At 46.6% G+C, this 27,770-nt stretch overlaps 1 protein-coding gene, 1 long non-coding RNA gene and 11 other non-coding genes across 14 annotated transcripts; 3 read left to right on the plus strand and 10 right to left on the minus strand.

Moving 5' to 3' along the window:
* Positions 1-8,055: 8,055 nt before the first annotated feature.
* Abt1 (activator of basal transcription 1) lies at positions 8,056-9,973 on the minus strand. The gene is made up of 3 exons (XM_021644883.2): positions 9,666-9,973; positions 9,005-9,204; positions 8,056-8,865 (listed from the first exon to the last, which is right to left on the minus strand). The coding sequence occupies exons 1-3, from the start codon at positions 9,928-9,930 to the stop codon at positions 8,503-8,505; spliced, it is 828 nt and encodes a 275-aa protein (XP_021500558.1). The 5' UTR covers positions 9,931-9,973; the 3' UTR covers positions 8,056-8,502.
* Positions 9,907-15,331, plus strand: LOC132649360 (uncharacterized). 2 transcript variants are annotated; one of them, XR_009587803.1, is made up of 3 exons: positions 9,907-10,024; positions 10,649-13,702; positions 14,165-15,331. It is a non-coding gene; the product is annotated as an uncharacterized LOC132649360 (long non-coding RNA). The 2 variants fall into 2 exon arrangements; XR_009587802.1 differs by lacking the exon at positions 9,907-10,024 and having other exon boundaries at positions 10,371-13,702.
* Positions 10,695-10,780, minus strand: Trnay-gua (transfer RNA tyrosine (anticodon GUA)). The gene is given in 2 exon segments: positions 10,695-10,730; positions 10,744-10,780. It is a non-coding gene; the product is annotated as a tRNA-Tyr (tRNA).
* Positions 11,614-11,698, minus strand: Trnay-gua (transfer RNA tyrosine (anticodon GUA)). The gene is given in 2 exon segments: positions 11,614-11,649; positions 11,662-11,698. It is a non-coding gene; the product is annotated as a tRNA-Tyr (tRNA).
* On the minus strand, positions 12,961-13,054 carry Trnay-gua (transfer RNA tyrosine (anticodon GUA)). The gene is made up of 2 exons: positions 13,018-13,054; positions 12,961-12,996 (listed from the first exon to the last, which is right to left on the minus strand). It is a non-coding gene; the product is annotated as a tRNA-Tyr (tRNA).
* Trnaa-agc (transfer RNA alanine (anticodon AGC)) lies at positions 15,090-15,162 on the plus strand. The gene has a single exon. It is a non-coding gene; the product is annotated as a tRNA-Ala (tRNA).
* Positions 15,332-15,461: 130 nt separating the features above from the next.
* Trnay-gua (transfer RNA tyrosine (anticodon GUA)) lies at positions 15,462-15,549 on the minus strand. Its single transcript is given in 2 exon segments — positions 15,462-15,497; positions 15,513-15,549. It is a non-coding gene; the product is annotated as a tRNA-Tyr (tRNA).
* A 2,984-nt stretch (positions 15,550-18,533) lies between these two features.
* On the plus strand, positions 18,534-18,606 carry Trnak-cuu (transfer RNA lysine (anticodon CUU)). The gene has a single exon. It is a non-coding gene; the product is annotated as a tRNA-Lys (tRNA).
* A 371-nt stretch (positions 18,607-18,977) lies between these two features.
* On the minus strand, positions 18,978-19,049 carry Trnap-agg (transfer RNA proline (anticodon AGG)). The gene has a single exon. It is a non-coding gene; the product is annotated as a tRNA-Pro (tRNA).
* A 425-nt stretch (positions 19,050-19,474) lies between these two features.
* On the minus strand, positions 19,475-19,548 carry Trnai-aau (transfer RNA isoleucine (anticodon AAU)). The gene has a single exon. It is a non-coding gene; the product is annotated as a tRNA-Ile (tRNA).
* A 458-nt stretch (positions 19,549-20,006) lies between these two features.
* On the minus strand, positions 20,007-20,078 carry Trnaa-cgc (transfer RNA alanine (anticodon CGC)). The gene has a single exon. It is a non-coding gene; the product is annotated as a tRNA-Ala (tRNA).
* A 4,567-nt stretch (positions 20,079-24,645) lies between these two features.
* Trnav-cac (transfer RNA valine (anticodon CAC)) lies at positions 24,646-24,718 on the minus strand. Its single transcript has one exon. It is a non-coding gene; the product is annotated as a tRNA-Val (tRNA).
* Positions 24,719-24,946: 228 nt separating this feature from the next.
* Positions 24,947-25,019, minus strand: Trnar-acg (transfer RNA arginine (anticodon ACG)). Its single transcript has one exon. It is a non-coding gene; the product is annotated as a tRNA-Arg (tRNA).
* Positions 25,020-27,770: the final 2,751 nt, after the last annotated feature.

Here is a 27,770-nt window from a genome sequence, read left to right on the forward strand (position 1 = left end):
TGCAAGTCCACCAGCTAGTGTCACCTGGGAGGATGTAATTGGGAAGGTGGCTTGACGGTGTAATGGTTAGATTACAAAGATGTCTGTATTTCTGAGGAATACTATTGCCTATGCATAACCCAAGGCCAGAAACAGAAGTCAGCGTCAATCTAGCCTCAGCCTGTTGTGACCATCTGTATTTAGAATGGTCAGAGGAGTAGAAGATTTCCTCAGTGACAGCAATGCCTTCATAAAAGGGAGGGACAGAATCATAACAAAGCCAACAGGACTCAGTAAGCTCGGGGCATGTATGACTCAGGGCTAAAAAGGTATGATTAACAAGGTCTAAAATAATATGGCATGTATCAATCCCATCTTCAATTAAGGAGGGGCTAGGCTTATCAGCAAAGGAAGGAGTCGGGGAGGCAGGGACATTTTGCTTAGGCTCTGTCTGTTCGGGGAAAATCATTTTTCCGGGGTTCTATCTGTGTGGGAGGGGCAAGGACAGGATTGGATCCAATAGCTATGGGTGGAATAGCTGATTCTTTCCTTAGGGTGAGGTAAATGATAACTCCTAGACTATTCTTGGCCCACCCGTAGTATAGGGGTAGGCCCCAAATGAGGCCCTTATGCCAGGGAACTGATTTTTGTTTTCCTTTAGAAGTGAAAGATAGCTTTAAGATGGGGAGCTGGAGCTGTTGCCAGCTTGAGGACTGTCTTAGCCTGTCACAGGTATTTGTCAAATAATAATGTGATTTCCAGGAATTAATATTAATCTTAGATGTAATAGTTATCACAATGTAATCATCACTATTAAGGTGTCCCCAGCTTCTTGCGGCAATTACAGTTGAGGTTTCACATCCCCAGGAGGCGCAGTAAAAGTCACCAGCATCTCCACATCCCTTAATCCTCTTATAACCTGGGCAGGCATAAAGCCCAATTGCCGGTTCCCATTGCTCACAGGTGAAGAGTGACTCAGGGGAACGAAAGGACATGTCGGGGTACCACTCGGTATCAGAAGTGACTTGTGATTGTGTATAATATACCTCACCATATTCTCCGGAAACTTCCCAAGTATATTTATAGGGGTGGTGGACATTCTTCTTCTGGTCTGTAATCACCTCCTGGCTTTGCATCATCACTCTGAGGAATATTATCCAAAGTGGTCTCATCTTTAAAGAAAAGAGAAGGATCTCAGGGGGGCTCGCCACCCTGGATGTCGGGGGTACATGGTTTGTCTCTGGGTGGCTCTATTTTTTTCTGCTCTTTAGAGGAGGGACCGTCTATTTGTTCTACCAGCCTTTCTGGCAGCCCCCTGGCTGCCCCCTCCTTGGTGTCAAACAGGCACACTGATCCTCGACCCCAGATAAGGACTGGGTCTGGGCTGTTCCATTTGGAAGTGAGGGGGTCTTTCCACATGACTGTGGCATAATTTTTATTTGTTTCAGGGTGCCAAAGGCAATCAGCAGCGGACTTGCCATAGGCGTCCAAAGTTAAGAAATTAAGAACAAACAGTGCATGATGAAGAATATTTCTAGGGGATCCTTTCATGGGATATAGCTCCCCCTTCTTTAACTTGTGAAGGGTGTTTTTAATAGTTTGATGGGCACGCTCAACAAGGGCTTGTCCTTTAGGATTATAAGGAATACCAGTGATGTGTTTAATTTGTAATTGATGGCAAAATTCCTGAAAGTTTTTTCCGGTGTAACCAGGACCTTTATCCATTTTTAAAACCTTAGGTTTGCCCATAACCAAGAGGCAATTTAAAACATGAGTTATAACATTTTTTTGAGGCTTCTCCTGTATGTAAACTGGCAAAAATGAATCCACTAAAGGTATCTATAGTTACGTGAAGATATTTAAGATTGCCAAATTCAGGTAAGTGAGTAACATCCATCTGCCAGATGTCATTTGGGACTAGGCCTCTGGAATTAACTCCCAAATGGGGAGTGGGCAAGAGAGTGACACAGGCAGGACATTGTTTGACAATTTGGCGTGCCTGCTCCCTGGAGATTTTAAAAAGCAGTCGAAGCGTTTGGGCATTTAAATGATGCAGGGCTTGGATTTTCCTGGCCTGCTCAACAGGGTTTACTGAAATGGGGAATGCCAAGCCTGTGGCGGCATCGGTACATGAACTTCCCACAGAGAGAGGTCCCGGAAGGTCTGAGTGCGTGCTGAGGTGACCAAGATAGAAGGGTTGACTTCTAGAGTTAATTAACTCCTGGAGCTTGACAAAAAGAGGAACAGCATTTGTAGAAGGTCTAATATAGGGAACTGTTTCAAGAAGCGGAACAGAGTGGGCAATATAGGCACTGTCAGTATATAGATTAAAAGGGAAATTTCCTAGAACCTGAAAAACCTTAACCACTGCAAAAAGCTCTACAAGCTGTGCCGATTTAAAAGGAGATTGGATAGAACTGGTTTCTCCATTGATAGTATAGGCGGCGACCCCATTAAAGGAGCCATCTGTAAACACTAAATATGCTTCTGATAACGGTTGAGGGAAAGTAATGTTTGGGAAGATGAAAGGGTGGGTTTTAATAAATTGAAGTAACTTATTAGCAGGATAATGGTTATCAATTATCCCAGAAAAAGAAGAACAGACAGTGGGACAAATATCAGTAGTTTGCATTAGCCATTCTAACTGATCTTTAGAATAGGGCAGTATTGTGTTATCAGGATCTTTGCCAAAACATTGGTGGCTTTGTTTGCGCCCCAAAAGGATGAGCTCTGCAACCAAGGTAGTATAGGGGGCAAGAACCTTAGTGGGAGAGGCGGGGAGATGAGTCCACAGCAGGGGATTATGTTGCCAAAACACTCCAGTGGGTGTATGGGATGAGGTACACATGACAAAGAGAAGGGGTTCCTTATAGGAAATAAATGTAACTCCCTGATTTTGGATAGCTGTTTCCACAACCTGAAGGGCCTCTGTTGCTGCAGGGGTTAATGAGCGATGGGAGGAGGGTTTAGAGTCTCCCTTGAGAATGTCAAAGAACGGTTTAAGTTCCCCTGTGGTGAGCTTAAGATAAGGTCTTAACCAATCGGTATCTCCTAGGAGCTTTTGAAAATCATTTAAAGTCTTTAAATGGCTAGTTTTTAACTGGATTTTTTTTGTGTAGTAATTTTTTGATGATGGAGCTCAAATCCTAAATAAAAATATGGGTCTTTTAATTGAATTTTATCTGGTGCAATTTGTAAACCATAATCTATTAGTTTTTGTGAAAGCTTTTGACAGCAATGAAGCAAAATGAGCCATCAGATCCAGCTAGAAGGATATCATCCATATAATGTATTATATAAATAGAAGGCCAGAGTGTTCTAAAAGGATCAATAATCTGAGCTACAAACTTTTGACACAGAGTCGGGCTATTAGCCATGCCTTGGGGAAAAACTTTCTAATGAAAACGAGACATAGGCCCTTTGAAGTTTGTTACTGGCAGGCTAAAGGCAAAGCGCTTTTTATCCTCGGGGTTCAAGAGGGGATGGTAAAAAAAAAAAAAAAACAGTCTTTAAGATCTATAACTATCTTATAAAAGCCAGCAGGGATGGCTACAGGGGTAGGCAGTCCTGGTTGTAAAGCACCCATGGTAAGCATAATTTTATTAACTTCCCTTAGGTCTTGTTATAACCTCCATTTGCCAGACCTTTTTCTAATAACAAAAATAGGTGTGTTCCGAGGAAGTAGTAGGTTCAATGTGACCAGCTGCAAGCTACGTGCTAACGTCATAGCCACTGCTAATTTTTCTGAGGTTAAAGGCCACTGGTCAACCCAAACAGCTTCATCAGATTTCCAAGTGATTTTGTCTGCATGGGGTACAGGGATGCCAACAGCCATTAGGGTAAATTTGTCATGCCTAATCCTGTGCAGTCAATGTTTTCAATTACCTGGACAGGTTCTTTTATTCCCTGCGAATGTTTTCCTAAGCCTTGTCCGGGAAAGAAACCCTGTTTTAGCATTTGGTGGGTAACAATTTCATTTGGACTACACATAATGAGATTTAACTGGGAAAGAATATCCTAACCCCAGAGATTAACAGGTAGGCCAGGCACAACATAAGATTGAAGGAGCCTGTATTACCTTCCTCATCTGTCCATGTGAGAACTTTAGAACTTTACTGGGGATTGGACGTTTGTCCTATGCCCTTGAGGTGCAATCAGGATTTACCAACTCACCCTAGCGCAGACTCTTCCCCTTTCTCCTTAAAAACCCACTCCTGCAAAAACACCTTCTCCTGCTTTCTCCCTTGCTCTCGATTGCTGCTGCTGCTTCTGCCCTTGCAGGTCTCCGCTTTCCATCCCCCGCTGTCCCCCATTTGACCCTCCATGGTAATAAATCTTTGTGCTGAGAATTTGGTGTCTGGGTATGTGTTAATATTTATTTAAAAATACCATGTACACAACCAATCTTAAATCCAGTGAGGTTTATTGGATGGAGAGAAAGAAGAAGAGAGCGAGACATGCTAGGGGGAGGTGAGGGAGTGCCCCGACAGAGAAAGGGGAAAGCAAGAGAGTAAGAGAGCAAGAGCAAGAGCGGGTTGGTCTTTTTAGGAGCAACAGAACTACGTCTGGCAGGCGACACATAATGACATCATAGGTTACTAGGCAACCCAGAAACAAGCTGCCTAAATACTAACAGTACGTCCTGTACCACTCTGAGGAGCGGACCTCCTTTACACCGGTGATCCTCTCAATCCTCTCAAGGTGTGGCTCCCTCCGTAAGGTCAAGTCCAGAGAATCCTCCCAATGATGGGATCCCGGAAAGCAGGCTCACATAGTAGAATAGTGGTGGGAAAGCCAAAGAAAAGTACAGCTCATCCCACCAGAGATGACACCTCAGCCCCAGTCGCTGGGCAGAAACATAACCACGTCGCCCCCTTGCGGCGGAGAGGTCCCAAACCTCAGGGACTATTGCAGTTCTGGAGTAGTGTTCACGCCTGTCTGACCAGATGCACCCCGCTTCCCTGCTAAAGCCGCTCTCTGTTGGCTATGACGCCACGGCCATAGCTTGTTTCTATGTGGACTGCAACAGTCGTTTATCAAAGAAAACTGGTGAGCTGCCCTGTTCGTGCTCACTTTCAGGAGGTTTAAAAAAGTGGCGTGGTTGGCACAGGACATGGACCAGTGCCAGTTTTTCTTTTCCTTCAGAGACGTCTTCCCCAAGACCTTCCCACTTTGTGTAATCTAGTTCAAGTTATAACCGAGCTGTTGTTGTTTTATGAACTTCTCAGGAAGAAGTTGACATGGGTAGATTACAATGATTAGCACCAACACCCCAACTTACTGGCAAAAAAAAAAAAAAGCAACATTTTAATCCAGCTCTCAGCTGATAGCCAGGGTGCTATCTATCCATCGGCCCACCAACCTTCCTTAGGTCATTCGTGCAGCATCAGCGGTGGAGCTGGTCCTTACACTTTCTCAATGATGATTTTCTTAACGCTGTTGACAGCTACTGGCCTTCCTGACACTTGTCTAGCCTCCAGCTTCTCAGCTGCAGGAATGTAAAGTCTATTTTTGTTTGTTTTTTAATTTTTTTAACATGTATTTATTAGAGGGCAGGGGACGAATGAGTGCCAGGGCTCCTATGTGGAAATCTGGACACATGCAGGAGTTGGCGCTGTCTTACCATGTGGGTTCCAGGGATCAAAATCAGGTCCTAAGGCTTCATGGCAAGTGTCTTTACCTGCCGAGTCCTCTCACTAGTCCTCGACCATCACTCTTGAAGTCTCCTTTTTCTGACAGAAATGAATACCTAGCTTCACTAGGAAGAATCTGGAAATAGCTTATTGGAAGTTTTTTTGGGTCTGATTCCCAAACAGGAACTCAGGAGTCTGAAACTGAAAGGAACAACCTGCCTGTTATCTCAGCACTTAGAGGTTAAGATTTGAGAGTTCATCCTATCTAGGCAGGCACAAGCCAGCTAGGCCTACATACTACTTTTAAGTAAGGAGATAAGCAACAGAAAAAAACGCCTCAATCCGATAGAATTCATTTCCATTTGGTGTGGTTCTGTCCTCCCTGTTCTTCTCGGGAGGACAGCAAATGCCTCAACTGTGATGCTTGCTCAGCTGCCTGCCCTCCTCCTGGTCCATTCCTTGGAGCAGCACCGCCAGTGCCTACAGTTAACTCACATCAGATTGACATCTGCTTGCATTGGGATCTATGCTGCTCCTGCTGATCTGGGTTCCCGACACTCACATGGCTGCTCACAACTGTCAGCACCAGGGGATGTCAGACCTCTGTGCACAGACATACACATAATCTCTTTTAAAAATCAATTTCAAAAACAAGAGCACTATCCGCTACATTTAACCTACATCAAGTTGTAACTAATTTCAAGGGGGTTGGGGGGACAACCATCATGGAAGCAAGCTAACCCACAGCCCATATTGCCAAATGACATTCAGCAAGTATGGGCACAATGACCTCAGCTGCAGAGACTCCACACCGCCTTACAAGTCAGATCAACCAGCTTTGGCTGTTAGTAACTCCACACTGCAGAACCCACAGCCAACCACAAGTGACACGGCACTTTCTGAACCTGAAACGTCCCAGGGGACATGAGGATCACAGCAGAGTCCTTAAGCCAGATGAAGGAGCAGGCTCCACTGGCCGCCACAGGGCAGATGAGCCTTAACTACCCATCTCTGGAAATAGGTAACTTATCTACAAGATAGAAAATGCTCATTATATCTCCAGTAACATTTGATTCTTTCTTCTATTTTTGAGACACATTCTTTTTACATATTCCTGGCTGTCCTGGAACCCACTATATAGACTAGGCCAGCCTTGAACTCAGAAATCCACCTGCCTTTGCCTCCCAAGTACTGAGATTAAAGGTGTGCATGAAGACAGGCCAACATTTGATTTTGCCAGTTTCCTTATTAACTCTAGTCACACAGCATAATCACAAGTTAATGTCTTCTACCTTAACTTTCTCTCTGGTCTTACCACTGTTTCTCTAGAACAGACTTGATGTGCAAAGAGTAGGGTTACACAGAGACCCAGAGGGTCAGGAAACTGCCTTGTTAGCTATGTCACTCTTTAGACTGAGAACTTCCTGCCACTCCCTATCACTGTCACAAGTAGATAATTCCTTCCCAATTGGTTGTCAAAGCAAACTCAGATAGAGCGCAGAATGCATTCTTTTGGATTTTTGTAAAACCACTCCTCACAGCAACTCAATGAGTGAACATGTACCAAAGTGAAACCTTTAGGAATCAAAGATAAAAGTTCTCTCTTCATTCCTGATAACACCAGGACAACTAACATCAACAGTTACTCTAAAACAGGAGTGCTACTCTAGAGATGACACAATGCTCCAGCCCCACAGAAGCAGAGCACTTGCCAGAGGAGGGGAAGCTGGCCTGACAGTCTATTTGACTTAATCTTGAAGGAGAAATGAACTTGACCTTGTGAGGAAGGGAACAGGGGCCAGGAGTTCAGGCTGTTGGAAGAGAAGTTTCAGGATATGCCATGTGATACACCCAGTGTGGGCTGGACTGAGGAAGGGGAATGGAGACAGGAAGTGTCCAGAAAGGCAGGGGGAATGGATCCATGAAGAGATCATACACTGGATAAGTCTTGTTTCCCTTAGATCTAATGGTAATATCTTTCTTACTGCATATGCTGTTTGTGTACATAAGACATGTACCAAAATGGGTACTGAAACATTTTAAATAAGGTTCATGAAAACTTATAAACACCTTCTCAAGATAAAGAATTTATTCTATAAATAAAATGAAGATAAAATTATTTTTATTTTATTTTTTAAATTTAAGAATATTGAAGCCTATCCCAGATACTTGGGAAGCTGAAATAGGATTTCAAGTTCAGGGCCTATCTGGCCACAGAGTTTGCTCAAGGCGAACTTGAGCAGCTTACAGAATGAGCTCACGGCTAACCTAAGCACATAAGTGAGGCTCTATTTCAAAATGAAAAATGTATGAAGAACTTTGGGATCATATCTGCTAGAGTAACAGATTCATGGATGGCTCTGTGCTAGAGTAGCATGTATGCCTTAAACAGAAGTTGAAACTTACTGGATGGATATTCCCACCTGAGTAACTAAAAACCGTATAAAAATAAGTTATTTTTTATTTTCAAATAGAAACATCAAATTGGCCACTAACCCAATTCCTGTTAATTCTGCTCCCACCACAGAGAACAAACACCATAGACCACATGGGCTTGCCTTTGCTACTCTAGTGGAAGGCAAGTCCACTGTTCCAGGCAGAAATTGTTAGGAGCTCACTGAGAAAGAGGCAGTTAACAAAAGTCACACAAAATGCAACAGGAACCTATAGTAGCCATCATCCTGGACAGTACAAGTAAGTGCTGTAAGCCCAGCACTTACAGGTTTTGATCAAAGCGGGTAAAAGAGGCCAACAAAAAAGGCCTTCTACCCGACTCTGTTTTGGAATAGAGAGAAAATATCTGCCTAGTCAGTCAGTTACGCTCTGCAGGAGGCAGGACAGAGGACAGCAGGGTACAAGGGACCTTTTCTTCCACCAGGAGTCTGACTGGCTACGGTTCTTTCTTGCTCTCTGCAGGCGGAGGGGCTCCAAAGATCCTGGCAAGGAGTCCTCTATTGGATCGGGCCTGGTCCTGCACTGTAGCCAGCCGGGCTCGTTCCCGGCCTCCTGGCCTTCCTGCTTTCCGGGCCCTCAGCTCCTGCTCAGTGGGTCGTTGAGCAAATGTCCAGGAGCTATTCGGGCGAGTAGCGTCCCCTTCAGCTGCAAGGAATCGTTGTCCCCGTTCTACACTTCGAAGATAGAAGTCAGTCTCTCGCTTTGCTTGAGCGACCTCTGCTCTCAGGCGCTGCCTGCGTACCTGGCGCTCAAAGGCAAGGTGTTCGCTGAGGTGGGACCAGGTAAAACGATGCAAATACTGTGGACAGAAACATAAAAAGTCAAGACAGGGAAGACCAGGGCAGGCGGGAAACTGGGAGCTGCTTATAGCTAGCATGAAGGACAGGGTGCCTGGGCTAGGGCTGGAGGAAGTGTGGCAGGGAAACCTAGAACCTCACCTTGAGGTTCCACAGGTCATAGCGGAAAGGACTGCGCCTTCGGGCACCCATGGGCGTGTTATGTAGACTGGCTGCCACTCGCTTGGCAATGCGCTTGTCACGGAACTCTACCCAGCCTTCGGTATAGTCCTTGCTGTATTTCGCTGCCTTCTTTCCTCCTGCGGCCGCTGCTGCTTTCTTTTTGCGTCTCACAAAATGGTCTGTAGGCCAAACACAATGAACATCCTGGTCAAGCACCCACTGAAATACACCTGCCTAGCTTGGGTGCTACTTTCACAGTCTTTGATGCAAAAAGACGCCCTGTAAGGTGAAAGTTCAACTCAGTCCTCTCTTCAAATGATAACTCCCTGAACACTAAGAACTGCACCAGTCCCCACCCCATATCAACATGTGCGTGCCAAGAGAGGCGGACGAGGCTGAAGGAAGCTAATTATACACTGTTTCACCAATTATTTGAAAACCGGGGTTACCTTTCGGACCTTATTATTGCGCTCTCCTTCTCCATTTTCCTTCTCCTGGCCCCAGAAGCCTAAGAGGTGTGAGGGCTACAGATTTAGCAGCCAATAAGGAGCCGCCAGCACCTCATGCCTCATAAGTGTACAGCCAAAACAATAGGTCGTGCCCATCTGCCTGCACCGTGTCCTTTCCACGAAAGACTTACCCTCGGCCTGGAAGAAAACGCGTCCCACCTCACCGTAGGCGCTGAGCAGGTTGCGTACATGCAGGGGCCGGAATCGCGGCGGGACGTGACCCAAGTACACAATACCCGGAACGATTTTCTTCTTCTTGTTGCCGTTGCAGGTCGCTTCCTCGGGCTCCTCCTGCTCTTCCTGCTCCTCCGCCGCCTCAGCATTCGGCTCTGCCTCTTCCTGCGGTTCTCCCTCCATCGCCGCCTTTCGCTTCTTCACCATCTCTGCGGCTTTCATGATGGCGGACGCGGAGAGCACGACAGCCGTAAACCTGTCGCCATCCGGTGACGCACATCCTGCGAGACGATGTGCGGCCGGGGCCAGGATAAAGGTAGCCTATGACGTAATTACGGGGGCAAGCGCGACCGGATGTTCGGATCTAGAGTCCGGGCTTGGGGCGGGCGGGGGCGGGGCTTGGGGCGGGGGCGGGGCGGATCCAGCACGTTTGCGTAAGAGGCGGAGCCGCAGGGTGTGGGTCCGGGGAGAACGCCTCCGCGGGGTGCAATCTTGGCCTGGCCCAAGCTCTCGCGGAATGTTTTTAAATTATTATATTTTTTTAAGTGTGGAAGTGTTTCTGCCCGCGCGCCCTGGCGCCTCTCGCGAGATTTTTGCGAACCAGGGAGAGCGGGGGGGGGGGGCGGCGCTCAGTTCTCGGAAGAGCCGCCAGGGGGCGCGGTCGGCACGGCCGCTGGTTGTCTGAGCCGGAGCCCGTTTTGGAGCTTTCGTGGAAGAGAAATCAGCTCTGAGAGCAGGCTCCTGCTTTTAACTGCTTCCACAGCCGTGGGGACACTTCAGAGCGCCGAACCTGTTGCCATTTCTCTCTTCGTGCGTTTGAAGAAGTTATTGCTAGTGAAAGTGCCAAGCACTCGGGGCCTGTTTGTTTGTCTGCTTCACTCCGCGTTTTTCAAGCTTTGGTTCACTGCATTTTTTTTCCAATTTTCCTTAAAAATCCAAGGGTTCCATTTTGTCCAAGCCTGGTTGGGACTGTTTCAAAACAGCACTCCTTCGAGCCGGATTCGAACCAGCGACCTAAGGATTACCGCGCTCTCCCTACAGTCCTCCGCTCTACCAACTGAGCTATCGAAGGAAGACACGAAGGTGTTCTTTTAACGCTTGTGAAATAGCAGGTAGATTGCGCTGATTCGTCCGTGAGGCGGGCTGTAAGGGGATGCTTCTGAGGCGAGTTTGAACCCACGTTGGAGATACGTGCTTTTAATGTGTGTGTGTTTCACGTAGGTTCTCAAAAAGATGCTCCTAGGAATGTGCATGTACAAACGGGACCACCCGCCCCTCTGTGGACCCTCTGTGAAGAGGTCTTCTTAGCACCCCTTTCTTCTATTAAAAGTGAATGAAAATGACAACGGTACCAAAGACAGACGACACCATCCCAGAGCTGCTGTCTGTCTCGTGAGACACGTTCGTGGTTCTCCTTTCTGAACAAAGGAAAACCAGAGCGTAGACACGCAGGCATGGGCTACAAAACCTGAGAGGCCTTTGACACGTAGGGAAGGAGTGGGGCAGGCTGTTTTTGCCCAGTTGTAGTGGGGCAGATAAATGAAGCATTCCGTATACGCCTCAATCAATAATTTTACCCATTTCGCTTTTAAGTATGCTGTAATGCCTGACTAGCCAACACTCAAGGTGCCGTTCGGTTTCCCGATCATAAGACAGAAAAATAATCGCTGTGGGGAAAAAGCAGAAGCCATTCGGGAATTTTTATAGGATATATGAATTAGGAGAGGTTTGGATATTACAAACTGTGACATATAAAAACCTTCCTGGCCCGTCTACAGAGGATCATCAACATTAGAGGTTTACCTGCAGTTTATACACGTAAAGATCGTTGTTAATCAGTACTGTTGCTTGTATTGTATCTTTATACCATCTCTTGATAGTAGGGTCTAAATGTCAAAACGCACCTCCTTCGAGCCGGATTCGAACCAGCGACCTAAGGATATCAGCAACCACCTACAGTCCTCCGCTCTACCAACTGAGCTATCGAAGGGGCTTCTCCAACTGTTTATGATTTATGAATAGATGGATATTTTGTTCTGTTTTCTGATTCATTTTTAAAGACAGGCAACCATCAGGAAAGTCTTTTGATAAGCTAGAATACTGCCTTCGTCGCACTTGTCCTGCTGTGCTGTCCTGTGCTTTAGGGCCTCTTCCCTCTATTAAAAGCGGGAGAACATGCCGACAACATCAGAGCCAGACAGTGCCACCCTGAAGCAAAGCTATTGCTCAGTTCACCAGAGACACGCGCAATTCTCTTCTCTGAAGAACAGGAGAAGTCAAGGGTGAATGCAAACGCATGAGACACAAAACTTGAGGGGTTTTTGATTGGTGTTTTAGTTTGAAATCGATCGCCAGGTTAAAATACTATGGCCGAGAGCGACGTGGGGAGGACAGGGTTTCCTTAACTTACACGTCTCCATCATAGAGTGTTGTGAGGGAAGCCTGGGCTGACGCTCCAGCAAGGCAGATGCCTGGAGGTGGGAACTGAAGCAGCCAGCATGGACGGGTGCTGCTTACTGGCCTGCTCAGTGTGGTTTGCTCAGCCTGATTTCTTATGCAACCGATGGCCACTTGCCAGGAAGACTTAGAGTTTATTAATTATGAAAGGCTAGGAGCTGTGACTACAGAGGAAGAAGGTAGGGAGCGGAAGGCCGTAAGGAGCCGGGAGAGCCTAGGTGCACCGGAAAGCTTCTGAGAAGAAAAAACCAGAACGCATACATCAAGAGCAAAAACACAGCCTGCAGATATTTACGAGCTCTGCCTAGATTCTCCCGCGTCACCCATCACGGCCATTTCAAGAGGCTCCTCTTCAGTCGTCTCCGGTAACGGGGAGGAAGGAGGGGAACAGAGACTCTTTTATAAGCTCACACCCATCTTTTCTCAATCCTACCATCCCAGCTGAAAGGACGGCACATTTTTAGGCATCTGTAGAATCGTCAGAATGGGGTGGAGTGTGTTGGGGACACATTGTGTAAAACTGAGTGAGCTAATAGCTTCTTGGGGGAAAATGGTATTCATAAAATTCTTCCTAAATGTCAGGACCACAGGGGACCCCGCTGGCTGTCGAATATATCTGATTCCTGGTTAAGAAGATAAGTATTGAAAGTAGGGGACCCTTGCCTTTCTCCAAATCCAACTTTGGCACAGGAGGGAGAACCTAGAGTTATCAGAAGCAGCAAGTGGAACGCGGCATGGGCTTCTAGGTTCAGTCTCTGCCATTTACATTTTAAATACCTGCCGTCAAAACGTCCGTCCTTCGAGCCGGGTTCGAACCAGCGACCTAAGGATTTCTCGTCGGGGCTCGTCCCACTACAGTCCTCCGCTCTACCAACTGAGCTATCGAAGGATACAATAGTTCTTGATTAGTAGTACCATAAGGTTTCTATTTTGCTCTGTTGCTAACATTTTTAAGATAATATTAGGCTGAGTCTATATAATAATGCTGATAGTCCCATGGGTATATAACACAAACAAAAGCCCTGTACCGTTTTCTGTCCTAGACCCTCTTCTTCTAGACATTCTGTAGCCTGCCTGGCCCTTCTGATTACTTCTTTTCTCCTACATTTGTCTAGCTTTTCTAGGTAAATGAGATGGTCGCATTAAGTATGAGACAACTGAGGAAGCCAGTTGTAGGTTGTAGGCAGCAATGGCCAGCGTATTTTGGTGCTCCGGTGTTTCTTCCTGGAAGTGGAGGCGGTACCATTTTACAACTGCCAAAACTTCGGTCTGAGTTTTAAGATGTTCTTCATCTTCAGCCACATCTGGAATCTGAGAGTTTGGGAAGTCACCGGAACCCCAAACTTTGTTTCTGATGAAGCCCTCATGCTGGGAGTGTAGTCATGCCAGGAGATAGATCTGTGCCCTGGGAGCAAGCTAATATTTCGATCCTGTTCCACATCTACACTGATCATAGTCATTTGATAAGTAAGAAGATGATGAATGGAGACCAGACTGGGAAGATTCTGTCCAGCAAGGAGAAAGAATCTAGACTGTGGTGAGTACCAGTTCAAGTCTGACTGTGAGAGGAATAATAGTTTCTGTACACAAGTGCAGCATCTGAGATTTAAAATCTCTTATGTGGAAGGAGCATCTTTCCACAGAAAGAAATTCTCTTTTTGTCGATCCTGACTATAATGAATAAGCAAGAGAGAAAGTCAAGTGTTAAAGTGGCCTAAAGACCCTGGAAAGGCCTCGTATGGGTGCCTTGCACAGTTCAAAGACATAGGGTCAGGTTTTGGGATGTGTGGGTATGTTTCTTTTCCTATGTGTTTACTCGTTTCTTTATTCATGTTTCCCGGATCTTGTTTTCAAGCTCTGACTGGCTGGTATTCATGAAGAAGCGCGGGCAGGCCCCCAACTAGCACTCCAAGCTGCTGAGATACACCATCCCACAACCGGGTCTAGAATCACCGACTTAAATGGTTGTTTTTTTTTTTACCTTCTTTCTCCCTTACAGTTTTGACTGTCTTGCTCCGATTTTATCGGTGACTTCGGGGTCATCTTCCACAACGCAGTGAATTTCTGCCTCAATCACCAGCTTCTGCGTACTATTTTGGAAAAGTGATTTTTAAACTCCTCGAAATAGTGCCTACAGAAACCTAACGGAAGAGAAATTAACTCCCCTCCACTCTTGGCCGTGTGGCCTCCAGCACTGATCTAAAAAAAGAAAAAAAGCCAAAGGTCTTTGGTCACCTGGAGGCCGAGAGTGTGAAGGCTGATGGGCACCAAGGGGTAAGACAAAGCGGAGCCTCGCGGCCTGGGCACCTGGATTGTTTCTCTCGGCCTAAGGCTAAATCTCCATCTGGCGCCGTTTCTGTCTGTACACAACGTCCCAGAGTTAAGTTCTTCCCGACCCCAGCCCCGCCGTTTCCGTGACGTCTGCGCCCTGGCCCACCCGTACCCCTGTGACCCCGCAGAGCTGACAGTACTGTCTGTGTCCTGCACGTGCAGGAAGTCACCCCGGGCTGTTCCGAGACCACCAGGCCACTGTCTCACCCTTGCAGCTTCGTTTAGCTCTGTAACCCAAACTGGCGTCAAAGAGCAGGCAATTCTCCTGCCTCAGAACTCCGTCATCCCTTTCCCTGCGGTCCTGGGATTACAGAGCCCCACACCCGGCCCAGGAAAATCTTTCTTTCGTATTGCATTTCACCTTCCCCATTTCAGCTTTTAGCCTCTTGTCCAGATTTCACTGGACTTAAAAAAACAAACAAACAAACAAACAATAACAAAACAAAAACTATTAAACCTGTCCAGATACATACACACTCAAAAAAACAAAAACAAACAACAACAAAAAACCCAAACACCTGATTGGGGCAGCAACTGCTGAGTTACATCGAGGTATCAGAAGGGACGCAGGGAGCCGCAGCAGGCCGGCAGATGGGGAATTAGCTCAAATGGTAGAGCGCTCGCTTAGCATGCGAGAGGTAGCGGGATCGATGCCCGCATTCTCCAGTTTTGCTTCCGAGCCGCCGTTCGCTTCTTTTCCCAGGATACACCGCGAGAGCGAGAGCCGCCGACACGGACACGCCCGAGGCCCCTCTTCGGGAAGCGCGGCTCGCACACGGGTGTGCTGAATCCGGGCCGTTGCCGTGGTCGCTGCAGAGGACAGTTGTTTTTAAAACTCACGTCTGCGTCGCGGCACGTCGATAACGGCGTCTGGCTGGTTCGGTGCTGAAGACGCCGCTCGGGTCTCTTGGAAGTACGCCGGGGAAGCTGCTAAAGATGAAGAAACTAAGAAAAAGGTGACAGACTCCTTCGAGCCGGATTCGAACCAGCGACCTAAGGATGTCCGGGAGACACAACTACAGTCCTCCGCTCTACCAACTGAGCTATCGAAGGGCCCACGTCTGCGTCCTGTCCCAGTAGGGATGCCATGTCTACGTGAGGCTGGACCTTCTTGCACAGGCAACAGCAGCCTGAGGAGCTCGGAACGGCTCTTCCTCTTCCCCGGTGGTGACACATCTGACGTTAGAACCCTGTCTTACTCTTCTCCAGGTTGTATTCCAGCTTGTCGCGTTGTTAGGCGATGGAGCCACACGCATAGGGAAATAACCCCCCACCTTGAACTAGACCACTGAAGCAGCGTCCACCCCGCTGAGGGGCAACGGAAGAGTCCTCCGCTCTTGTTCAATGCTTAGTTGTTTTGTTTGTTTGTTTCCCTGAACAAGAATAAATAGCAGGCTCTTAGTCACTTAGCTGGGCGCTAACCTATTCAAGTCCTCATGAAGCATCAGAGTAAATTAAATATAGCCTTCTATCTCTTCTCCAACCGCAGCTGGTTGAACACGTTATCTTACTTTAGCTTTATTCGGATGTATGTAATATTGCCCATTTTGTCTAAATACACTTCCAGAGGCTCAAATTCATGATCGTTGTTTTATCTAAAATGAGCACTTGCCAAAACAGCAAATAAATTCTTGGAAGAATACAACTTCCTTTTCTTCTCGGGCCCTCATAGTATTCACCAAAGCATAAATCCAAGGGCGGTGTCACTGTTAACACTTAAAGAAAAAGGCAGGCCCGTAAGCAACAATTCTGTTCTTCAGGAAATTCCTGTATAGCAGCTTAAGTGGAAATATATCCAACGATCAGGTAGTCTGTGTTTTCTGCACCTCAATCCAGATGTCTTTCCAAGAGGTCATACTCAGCCCAAGTATGACTTGCATGGAGACGCTCTTGAACTGTGACCTGGGGAGAGGGCTGAGGACCTTCTTTCCATGCTGTTCCTTTCCGTGGTCCCCTCTGCTCCCTGCTTAGGTAACTCTGGAGCAGAGGATTTCCTGTTTCTTTCACCTAAGGCCCAGCCTGCCCTGCAAACTATGCTCGGTCCCTGTACCTCTGTATCTTTTTTTTTTTTTTTTTCCTGTGTCTCTCAAATTGCTAAGGCTTTCTTCTAAAGCATACACTCGCCTGCATGGATAAATCAAACACTGTCCCTAGTGATTGTCTCATCCTGAGCTCTTCATCCAGAACCGTGCCAAGTCCAGAAGTGTTCCTATGCTTCTGTTCCTGAGGGCGGCCCTCAAAGGATTGCCTTGTGTTTGTTTGTTTTGTTTTGTTTTGTTTTGCCATGACAATCTCTCACCAAAAAAGTGTGTGAACTGCCTGCACATGACCTCTCACTGGGAAAGCTCACACAAAAACAAATTGTTTCAAGTCAATCACATTTACTAGATATATTACATGTATAAAACATGGCGTGCACTAAGCCAACATCCGAGCGCCTCCCACTCACCAGGCTAAGCTACAGAATGACAAAACATCACAGGCAGTTTGGGTTGGGCGGTTGTCTTCCTGTTGGGAACTGAACTGTGTCTACATGAAATTCATAGCCTTGTTTCTCAGTGTGGCTAAATTTGGAGAAATGAATCAATTAAAATTAAATCAGGCTAAGAAGACTTCAAGCCAGATCTAATAGAATCATGTCCTCAAAAACTCCTCCAGAGAGCTTGTGCCCCACCCCCACACAGCCAGAGCCTTGAGCATGGATGGACTCCCTTGTCGCCCTCTAGGAGAAAATCGATCTTTTTGTTTAAATCACCTGTAATCACCCACTTAGAATCAATTTGAAATACACGATGGCTTTGATCACTGTGGGCTAAATCCACTGTTTATGTTTGATTGCCAGTTTCACTGTGTATATTCAATATCCCCATATTTAGGGAGTCCAAACTGTTAGTTTACAACACGTGCTTGTGTTTGCCAGACCTGAGGAGTTAGCCGCCTTTCTGAATAGTTAGCATGTGAGTTGTTTTTGTTCTGTGGAAAAGCTAGAATATGGGATGACATGACATATGAAATGGAGAGACAATGACATCGGGGTTCTTAGGTAAAGGAAAGGGAAGGCGTGGATGGGAGGGAGGGTGACTGTGCTCTCAGAGGCCGTGAATGCCATCTCCATGGCCTCAAGGCAGAGTTAATGAGACGCTGAGCCCTAATCAGGTTTCTGCAATGACGTAACGGTTACCTTTTAAGTCCCTTTGGTTTGGTTGCATGCCAGTCAACTTTGGGTATGGATTTGGTCTTTCCAGTGTTGAACACAGTTGAAAAATGCATCCGACCACACAGTTGTAATTCTCGATATGAATTTATGAAGCTGACACGCTCATCTCAATGAGAACTAAACTCTGCCAGGCAATCCTGCCAACGCAGCCTTCCTGACGGACACTGTGACCAAACGTCTAACCTCTACTCTGCCGCCACCCCGCTGTGATGCAGCACCTGTCCACAGAAGCCTCCCCGGGGAGAGGACCTGCATTATTGTCCCCTTCACAGTTTTCTTTTTCCTTAACACAAAGAATAAGGAAGTTGGTAGAACTGACAGGCGATGGGAACGGCAGCAGAAGGCACCCCCGAGTCACAGGAAAGGAGGGCCGTGGATGCCTGACAAGTGACGAAGACACCAAGGTCTGGAGCCCAGGAAAAGCCATTGCTGAACTTTGAACATTTTCAGGTTTATCAAGAAGAGACAGAGGGAGAGGAAAAGAGGAGGGGAGGGGAGGGGAGAGGAGGGAAGAGGAAAGAGAAAGGGGAAAGGAGAAGAGATATCAAAGTAGGAAGATGAGTGACACAGGGGAAAAGGGGAGAAAGAGGGACAAGAGTGGCCGAGAGTGGGAAAAGAGGGGAAATCTAAACTAAGCGGAATACAGGGTGATAATTTCCTGAGAAGTTTTTATTCCCAGAGGTTTGTCTTCTCTCGCCTAGAAGATGAATATGAACGAGGAAATAGAATGTAACGTCATACTTCACGACTACCCTGAGCGGGGTTTGGGGCCGTGAGCAATACGTCCTGTATAGTGACATGGAAAAATGGGAACGCATGTGCCCGGCTAGCTCAGTCGGTAGAGCATGAGACTCTTAATCTCAGGGTCGTGGGTTCGAGCCCCACGTTGGGCGCAGATGAATTTTTTGAGGGAAATTCAACTTCTTTATGTACCATTAGAATGCAATTCACCGCTACCAAGCAAAGCCCGTTTTTAGAACCAACCGGTGGCTTTGGGAAAATCAATTCTAATCGCCGGATCGCGGCGAGCAGCGGCGGCCCCGCAGGTTGCATCACGCCGCTGTACAGCTTCCGCAGATCTCGGCGCCCTGGGCCTCGGACGGCGCAGGCTGAAAGGAGAGGTGAGGGTCTGAACACGACTGGTTTTAGCTAGAAGACAGCTTAGGTTACAGGCCGGAACAGCGTCCACAGAAAAGAAGACTTAACTTGCAAAAGAAGAATTTAACAGCGTCCATTACTGTTATGTTTAAAGGCTTCAAAACTAGGGCTCGTCCGGGATTTGAACCCGGGACCTCTCGCACCCTAAGCGAGAATCATACCCCTAGACCAACGAGCCACGCACGTCCGGGCACCCTTCATTACTAAACAAACTCTCGGTGAGGCCGCTGCGCAGACGCCCAGTGAAGGTGATCTGCACGTCATTTCTTCTCAGGTCTTCTGGTCGGCCTCTGCGCAGCCCCACGCCGAGCCAGCCCCGGGCGTCGGGAGGCGTGCTCGGGCTCTCGCCGGGGTGTGCAAGCCGCAGCTCGTCGGAGCATTCAGCGGGGCGCGCAGAGGACGCTGACACCCGAAGGAACTCTGACCCGCTCGCCCGTCCGCGCCGTCCTGCCTGTCTCACGCGGCTGCTTGAGCTACGCGACTAGGCAAAACGAGTCTCTTGCAACTGGGCGGAGGGGGACGGGCTCGCTGCAAAACTCGGGCCGCCGCGAACGGCAACCTTGGGCCACATCATCCCAGAAAAGAGAAAAAGAGTAGACAGGCTGGCCCGTACGGGGATCGAACCCGCGACCTTGGCGTTATTAGCACCACGCTCTAACCAACTGAGCTAACCGGCCGGCGCCGCGAGCAACGTGGAAAAATCATGGTAACAACACTCTGCACATCCTGTTCTGGCCTTTCGGAGAACGCGTTGCACATCCGCCGAGTCTGTCCTCCTCGACCCGGGCGCCTTCCTTCTCCTCAGCTCTGCGCTGAATTCTTGCGCCCTCGCACGCGGGATGAGGGCCACTCTTTCCGCGTCTCCTTACCGTCTTTGTTTCCCGTACACCACAACCCTCCTGACAACGGGCTGTTTCCCGGAACGCTGCGCGCGCACGCTGCGCTTTGCTAGGTTCGTTTCAGGGTTTCAGGTAAAGTAATACTCGGGTACCGCAAAGCAAGCCTAGGTCCCTTGCTGATAACGGTTCTCTTATAGAGAATACTATAGAAATATGAATGTAGCGCAGGACATAATATAGAGAGATCTGACGTTTTAAAATGTAAAAGTCTTTTTCCTCAGAGGAAAAAACGGAACTGGAGATGCCGGGGATCGAACCCGGGGCCTCATACATGCGAAGCATGCGCTCTACCACTGAGCTACATCCCCAGCTGCTGGCCTCAGCGCTTTGAGACGCCGCCCAATGTCTGAAAAAGATTTTTTTTTTTTTTTTTTTTTTTTTTACTTTCTGAAACACTCTTAGAGTGCTTGTGGGTTTGCTTTTCATCCTGAAATGGCGAAAGAGACAATAGTCACCAGCTTTTCAAGTAGAAGAGACCTTCTGGCCGCTGGTGGCTATTGTCCAAAACAAACACCAAGAGATGCGACGAGAAAAAGGAGGCGGCCCTTGAAAACCCTTCCTTAAAAGCTTTTCTTTGCAATTTTTCAAAAGCAACTAAAGCCAAGCAATATTAGAAAAACAGTCGCTTCCACCCTCAGTTGCCCCCTTACAAGCTCCAGCGATAAATCCACTTACTTTTGAAAGAAACTTTGCTTGGGCCTGAAGGATATCAATGTTGATATTGGTCTGAAAAGCCTACAAACAGAATGTGGGCATTGTTAGGTCCGAACTACACAGCGTACGATAAATATACACACACGCGAACACACATATATATGAGGGGTTCATATATGTTAAAACATAAAAAAAAAAAACCTCCCCAAGGCAAACAGTTTAAAAACTAGTGGAAATGGATTAAACTAATAGACATATTACCGATTTTTATCATCCTTTTGACCTCTTACCATGTATGTTTATCGGCTTGGTTGTTTTCAAGCACAGAAAACTCAACTACTGCCAACAATTCATTGTTGGGAGAAAGTTCGCTGTGGGTTTCACATCCTCACGATAAACTGACTTCCCTTGTTTCAGATTTTTCTCAGGAATGATCAAAGCAATCAGCCTTGGAAAATTACGTGTCCAGAGCAATGGGCAGGCATACTTGCTGCTTACTCCGTAAGAAATGGAATTCCCAACTTTGTAGCTTCTTCTCCAAACACAGCTCACTGCGTGTGCAGTGTCTGAGAACTTTTCTTTAATGAACTGGAGCCCGGAACCAAAGTACAAATGCTGTTCCTCCGCTGTCGCTCTTAGCCAACTGTTTCTCGTTCTTTCTTTTTGCCATATGGGACCCGAGGGTGGAACTTAGGTCACCAGGCTTGGCTGCTCATATTTACCCACTGAGTCATCTTGATGGCCCTGCTTTGCGGTTTTTGAAACAGGGTCCCATGTAGCCCAGGCTGGCCCCTAACTCACAGTGTGAATGACAATGGTCTGGATCAGGATCTTGCTAAACTCCTTCCTGGTGCTGCTATTCCAGGCCTGTGGCTCCTATCCCAGGCCCCTCACAATCCATCAGAAGAGGGCATGGATTCCCTGGAACTGGAGTTGTGAGTCACCATGAGGTGCTGGGAAGGCAATCCAAGTCCTCTGGAAGAGCACCCAGGGCTCTTGAACTGTATTTAATTGTTTTGTTTTCACCTAAAGTGGGTAGCTCTTCTTCCGCAAACTCCTAGACCGCTGTAACTTACTGGCCAGAATAAAGCGGTCTATTTTACTGGTAGGAAATCTCCACTTCTGGTGCCTCCTTCTGAATTCAACCATTCAAGGGCCAACACAAAAACTTCTGTGAGATCCGAATATTATCCTATTCCCCAAAAGCTTCAAAGCAAACTGGATAACATCTGAAATTCCACGTGAGGGAAGCGAAGTTTTTGTGGACCTGCCTTTGCCTAAGACCACGGATTTCCTGCTTCATTTAAGAAACTAATAAAACACTTTTTACTGTACACAAAGCTTTTACTGACAATTTTTATTACAGAAAATAAGAATGCACATTATACGACTTCTTGTATGTAAGACACTGGACAGCTAACATGATTACCAGACACTATCCTTTTTTTTTTTTGTTTTTTGTTTTTTGTTTTTCATGAGAAAAATCATGGAGAACTTTCATGCTGAGTACTGAGTTTAAAGATACGGACCACCACGACTCTAGAAACCTCATTCTTAATGTCTCCGAATCAATTAAGAAACGTGCAAGATACTATTGGCAAACTGCCAAGGTGAGTGTTCACAGTATTCTGCAAATTCAACAATTGTACTTTCCAGCATAAAGGGATGATGACAAAGAGACAGGTAAGGTAGTCATGCAAGTCAGGGCTTCCCTGTGCCCCGAAGGATGCAGCTAACATATGGACTGTTTGCCACGGCATGTGCCTTCACCTGTGCATGTATGAATGTACACAGGTAATAGTCTTGCTTGGGAGTTTGGAGCGACACCTTCAGTGTTCTACAGCGCAGGTAACAATGGTCGGTGATTAACCGACCATTTCAAAGAAACTGGTAGAAAAGATTTTAGACTTAGACGTTAACATAAGTGACAGGCATCTGACGTAATCAATACCGATCATGTTGCTAGGCGTTGTATGCACATATTGAAATCTTGGCCTGTACTGTGTAAGTATGTACACTGATGTGTCAATTAGAGATAAGACGCCAAAACAAGAGATATTTCTGACGTGGGAATTTTAAACTAGCCTGCTCAGGATTTTTATTGTCTCGAAAGCGCCTCCTGTCTGTAAATTCATAAATATCAGCAGAGTTTATTTCTACTGTGAGCTTTTGCTCACAGAAATAAACAGTCTGACGTGAATCGCGCTGAGTGTCCCCGTTTTGGCCCTGAACCTGAGGTATTGGCCCTGGAAAAGGGGAGCCTCGACAAGCCTTCTCCCTGCTGCTGCCTCCCCTCGCGGCCGCTTAGGGGGACCCCCCTTCAAGACCTACCGTTCATTCGTACAAAAATCCTAATATAATTTGTTTTGTTATGCGGTTTAATTACTGACTGTTCAAAATAGTTTTTTTGCATATTGTCTATCTTTGCTTTGCAGTATCACTCTTGGAAGACTTTCAGCCACCAAGAAATGTCTGTTTCCCTTTCACTGTACCCATGGCTTCCCAGAAAGCATTAATTCTATCTGTCAAGCCTCAACCCGTCTTCTCCTGAGTAATCAGTGCTAGGGAGACTTTTTGAGATACAGAATTTACGTGATGAGCAGGGTACACCTGTCAGATACAGATCTCTGAAATGAGTGCGGCGATAAATCACTTCTGGCCACAAGAGGGCACCGGCGCCACGTTCTCGTGCATCAGCAGCAGACTCCTCATACAAGGTTATGGAAGACTAACCGGAGGCTGATGTGCAGTAAGAAAAACACTAGGTCTCATGGTGCAACTGATACAATTAGTCAAATAACATTTTTTTTCCCTAATATTCACACCCTCCTGGGTACAGGTTAGCAGAAGGCGAAACAACACAGGTTGGCGTCCACCGGGAGCATCAGGAGCCACGTCCTCAGGGTTTGCTTTTGATGGCGTATCTAGCACAGGCAGAGGTAGGAGGTGTTGATGGCTGAGGTGGGCACGGAGCACAGGGCAGAGGTGAAAGCCTGGGCTCTGAGTCCACGGTGGGAGTCCTGGCACAATCAACCGGTCCCGCACCCACAAAAAACGGATCAGCACCCCGTGAAAACACACGAGCAAAGCCTCTCCCGGAAGCTAGTAAAACATTTGGTCCTCTCCATTGCTGTGTTAGTAAATCTTTCCATTTTACTGCAGGTTTAGGAGTAAATTCTATTTCAAAATTAAAAAAAAAAGACGTATTTTTGTCCTGTAACATTTAAATGATTAATAACATAAAAAGCATGATTTAAAATACGGTGGGGAGAATGTTTATATTCTCCCTTCTGTAGTTTATATATCTGTGCTTAAACATTTGATGGGCTCACTCCACAAAAGCCCGGGCCTGTGGGTAGCAGGGAACGCCAGCAGAGTGTGAAATACTGAAAGCTAAACAACAATTTTTAAAAGCTTTTGAATTACAAAACAGGAGCAGTGTCTGTCTGTTGTAAAATGGGAAAACAGAAGCTGTGAAAAGTTTGGGGGAAGGAGGACAGAGATTAAGAGTTAAATTGGGGCCAGTTGTGGGGGTGCACACTGGTAGGATTTGTTGAAGGAGGAGGAGGAGGCAGGAGGATCAGGAGTTTGAGGCTGGCCTGGGTGGTAGGTCACATCTTTAAAGTCCCAGCACTAGGGGAGGTAGAGGCCATGGAACCTCTGAGTTCTTGAGGCTACAGGGTGAGTTCAGGACAGCCTGGGCTACACAGAAAAACCCTGTCTTGAGAAAAGGAGAAGAGTTAAAACTGGGAACTTGGAGGAGTACTTTACAAGTGAAGGTCAGTAGTTCAAATGTCCTTGAAACGGTTATCTAACCAAAAGAAAGAAAGAAAGAAATTGTTATGGTCATTCTCATCACAGCCATGCGCTAGGCAAGTGTACAACTAAGATAAATCCTCAGTCAAATCGCTAATTTCCTACTATTTTATAATACAGAAGAGTATTTTTCCCCTCCGCAGTGTCTCACTCAGTAGCCTCAGCTTTTCCAGGGCTAGGATAAAAGCATAAGCTACCACAGTTGATTGGATACATATTTTTAACCTATGAAAACTTTTTTTTTTCTCACTTCCCTGAAAAGAGGCCTAGGGGCGGGGTGTTGGAAATCAAATTTACCTAGAGAAGCAGCTTCAAGCTAGAGAAGCGCTCTGGGAGCGAAAGTGGGTATAAGCGATGAAAATGTTTTAAAATGAGCTCCGTGGTGTCAAAAAGTGCAAGCACCGCTGTTTCCGCCCGGTTTCGAACCGGGGACCTTTCGCGTGTGAGGCGAACGTGATAACCACTACACTACGGAAACCAGCTCCGCAGAGCTTCCTCTCTTCTGCAACTGTCTCGGTGTTGCCAACACCCTGAACAGATTTTTAACGGCGGAAGAGGCTGCTTCAAGATCTTCCCACAGGCAAAACGGACCGGCGAGGCAGCCAGCCCAGGGTCGCGGCTCCGCAGAGACCCTGGTGACGCCGTCGCCTTGCCAGACGTGGAACTGGCCCCCCTCACTAAAAACAGCAAAACGAGCGGTGCACTCCGAGCCAGCCAGGAGTCGAACCTGGAATCTTCTGATCCGTAGTCAGACGCGTTATCCATTGCGCCACTGGCCCCGCACACGTAGTCTCTGGGTGGGGCAACTAGTCAGTCTATTTCAGAGCCTAAAATTGCCCTGGTTTAGGTTTGGCTTAGGAAATTGGGTTTTAGATTTTCTCTTTATTTCCTTCTAGGTCTCTCTCTCTCTCTCTCTCTCTCTCTCTCTCTCTCTCTCTCTCTCTCTCTCTCTCTCTCTCTCTCACCAAAAAAAACCCAAAAAAACCAAAAAAACAAAAACCCCCAGTGGTGAGAGGTGTAGAGGTGTCTCCATATCGCCTTTCTGTCCACGCTCGCACTCATTCAAACGATGTTGCTGGATGCACGGGAGATACAACTGTAAAGGAGACAGGTTCCCCCTGCCCTCCGGGAAATACCAGGGCGGTTCCGACACAGACAGCTCCAGATAAAACTGTGGTGGATTTGGAGGGGAAAACAATACAGCATGGAAGGAAAGTGGACCTTGTCCTTGAGTTCCCTAGTGTTTCGGGTTTCTTGTTGTTGTTTTCTTTTGTCTTTTTTCTTGTCTCCATATAGGAAAGCTCCAACCCCAAGGGAGCAGCAGGCAGTCCGGCTGCCCATCTCAGCACGATGCCTTGATGGGAACTGTCAGTTCTGGTGCACATTTGGTTACTCTCAAAGCAAAGATGGTTTTCATATGTGTGGTTTAGTCTTTCACTATCTCTGTTCTCAGGCACTGTTGAATAAATCGGGGGCTCTGGAGCAGAGTGGACTTGCTTGACGTTGAGACCACACACGTTGAGATTCGGAAGCTGTTTATTTAGTTTGGGTGCATAAAGTTTCAACAACCCTTAGCACACCCGTGGCTGTTTTTACATGCAAGCATCAAGGGAAGCTTACTCAAACTTTCTCCCCAAACATAGGGCTCTTTCTCATGAGGTTTTGTACACAGGCTCCTGAGCTAATTTGGTGATTTTTTTCCACTCCATCTCAAAATGATGCTATTATATATAAAGAAAAAAAGAAAAGATTTCAAAAAGAAACCAGTTACATTGAAATATGTACCAACAGAAAGTCATGGGAGCACACTGCTAAAATTCCAGAGTGGAGAAGGTAGAGCCAAAAGGTGAAGGTCATCTTCCTATTAGCTCCAACTATCTTTCCACCAGAGACACAAACAAACAAACAAACAAACACACAAACAGCATGCACATTTGTGTGCTTGGCCTTTCAGTAATGAAGCAAAGTCCAGCGCCTCCACATCTCGTTTAACACCATCACACACAGAGAGGGGACCAGATCCTAGGGCCTCTCTAGAGGCCTTTCTTGGCTGCTTCAATCTACTAAGCCATGTCCACAGCAAGGCATTCTTTCACTGTATTTGGGGCGTGTGTGTGTGTGTGTGTGTGTGTGTGTGTGTGTGAGAGAGAGAGAGAGAGATCCAGCTTCTTCCAGTCAGTGACTGTATTAGTCAGAGAAACCAAATCCAGAAGAAATGAGAATCAGCAGAAGACTACATTGTTAACTGCCTTACATGATTGACAGGATTAAAACCTTTGCAGCTGTTTACTGAGTAGCTGAGACTCTAAGCGGACCCACCATGACCAGCTACATTAAAGTTTAATTACATAGCTGGGCATTGTAACTTGGCAAAGCTGATGCATTATCGCTGCGATGAACTCTCTCTCTCTGTGTCTCGATGTACTACTGTTCTTTGGTTTGGCTCCAACATAAGAGAAACTGTTGTCTGCCTCTCTTCTTTTCTCTGCTGTGAGCAGCACGTGACACTGGGCTCAAGCCTGTCTTTAGTCTCAGATGTGTGGAGGAGAGTCATCATGAGGTTCCTGTGAGCCTGCCTTCCCAGTCATAGTGGAGGTTGCGTGGAAATAACATTCTCATAGTTCTGTTGCTTGCTAGTTTTGATTTTTTGAGGCAGGGTCTCCTATTCAAAGGCTGACCTCACATTCTCTATAGCTGAAGATGACCTTCAACTTCTCATCCTCCTGCCTTCACTTCCCAAGTGTTAAGATTATAGGTATGAGCCCAAATTCACACATATCTGTAAAGGATTGATTGGAGTTTTGTTATTATCCAAGAACTATCTCACGGTCAACAATTTCTTTGACTTCTTAGAAATTCCATGCAAATGTCGCCAACTTTCAGTCAAAGGAGAAATACACAGCACATACAATGTTGGTTTTGTTGACTGGCATCTAATACAGTTTAGTTAAAGCTAGACTGTGTGACTGAGCCTTTGAATGCAGCATTAACAATATGATGGCTAACTATAAGATTAAAAAGCAGGGGTTGGAAAGACCACTCAGCAGTTAAGTACTGCTCTTTCAAAGGACCTGAGCTTAGTTGCCAAGTTAGCTCCAGATCCTAGCAATTTAACTCTCCTTCCAGATTCCTCAGGTGCCAGCATTCAAGCAAGACCCCGAACACACACACACACACACATTTAAAAATTAAAATAAAAGAAATAGGTGCTTATCTCAACCAGGCCATAGATCATAAATGCTGGGTTCATGGATCATAAATCTTCTAGTGAAAGTAAGATCAGCAGTGCTCACAGACTCTCCCTGTTCCCCTCCTTGGTCATTCAATGGCTTAACCGCCTTAGTTAAATTCTTCAACTACCAACACAGTTTAGAAATGCTGAAGTGTTGAATTCAGCATCATCGCCCAGACAACAGGTCTCAGGAAGCCCAACCAACCAATTGTAACTGCAGGTTTCATTTGTGAAGTTACTTTCACAACTACAGCAACAGTTTGTAAACTTGTTTGAACTGTACTTGGAGAATAGATTT

The sequence above is a fragment of the Meriones unguiculatus genome, chromosome 19 (assembly GCF_030254825.1).
Source record: "Meriones unguiculatus strain TT.TT164.6M chromosome 19, Bangor_MerUng_6.1, whole genome shotgun sequence".
Classification (NCBI taxonomy): Eukaryota; Metazoa; Chordata; class Mammalia; order Rodentia; family Muridae; genus Meriones; species Meriones unguiculatus.

Coding starts and splice junctions, on each gene's coding strand:
- Abt1 (XM_021644883.2), bottom strand. CDS start 9,930: ATGAAAGCCGCAGAGATGGTGAAGAAGCGAAAGGCGGCGATGGAGGGA. Junction 9,205..9,665: donor CGTTTTCTTCCAGGCCGAGG/GTAAGTCTTTCG, acceptor TTTGGCCTACAG/ACCATTTTGTGAGACGCAAA. Junction 8,866..9,004: donor ATGACCTGTGGAACCTCAAG/GTGAGGTTCTAG, acceptor TTCTGTCCACAG/TATTTGCATCGTTTTACCTG.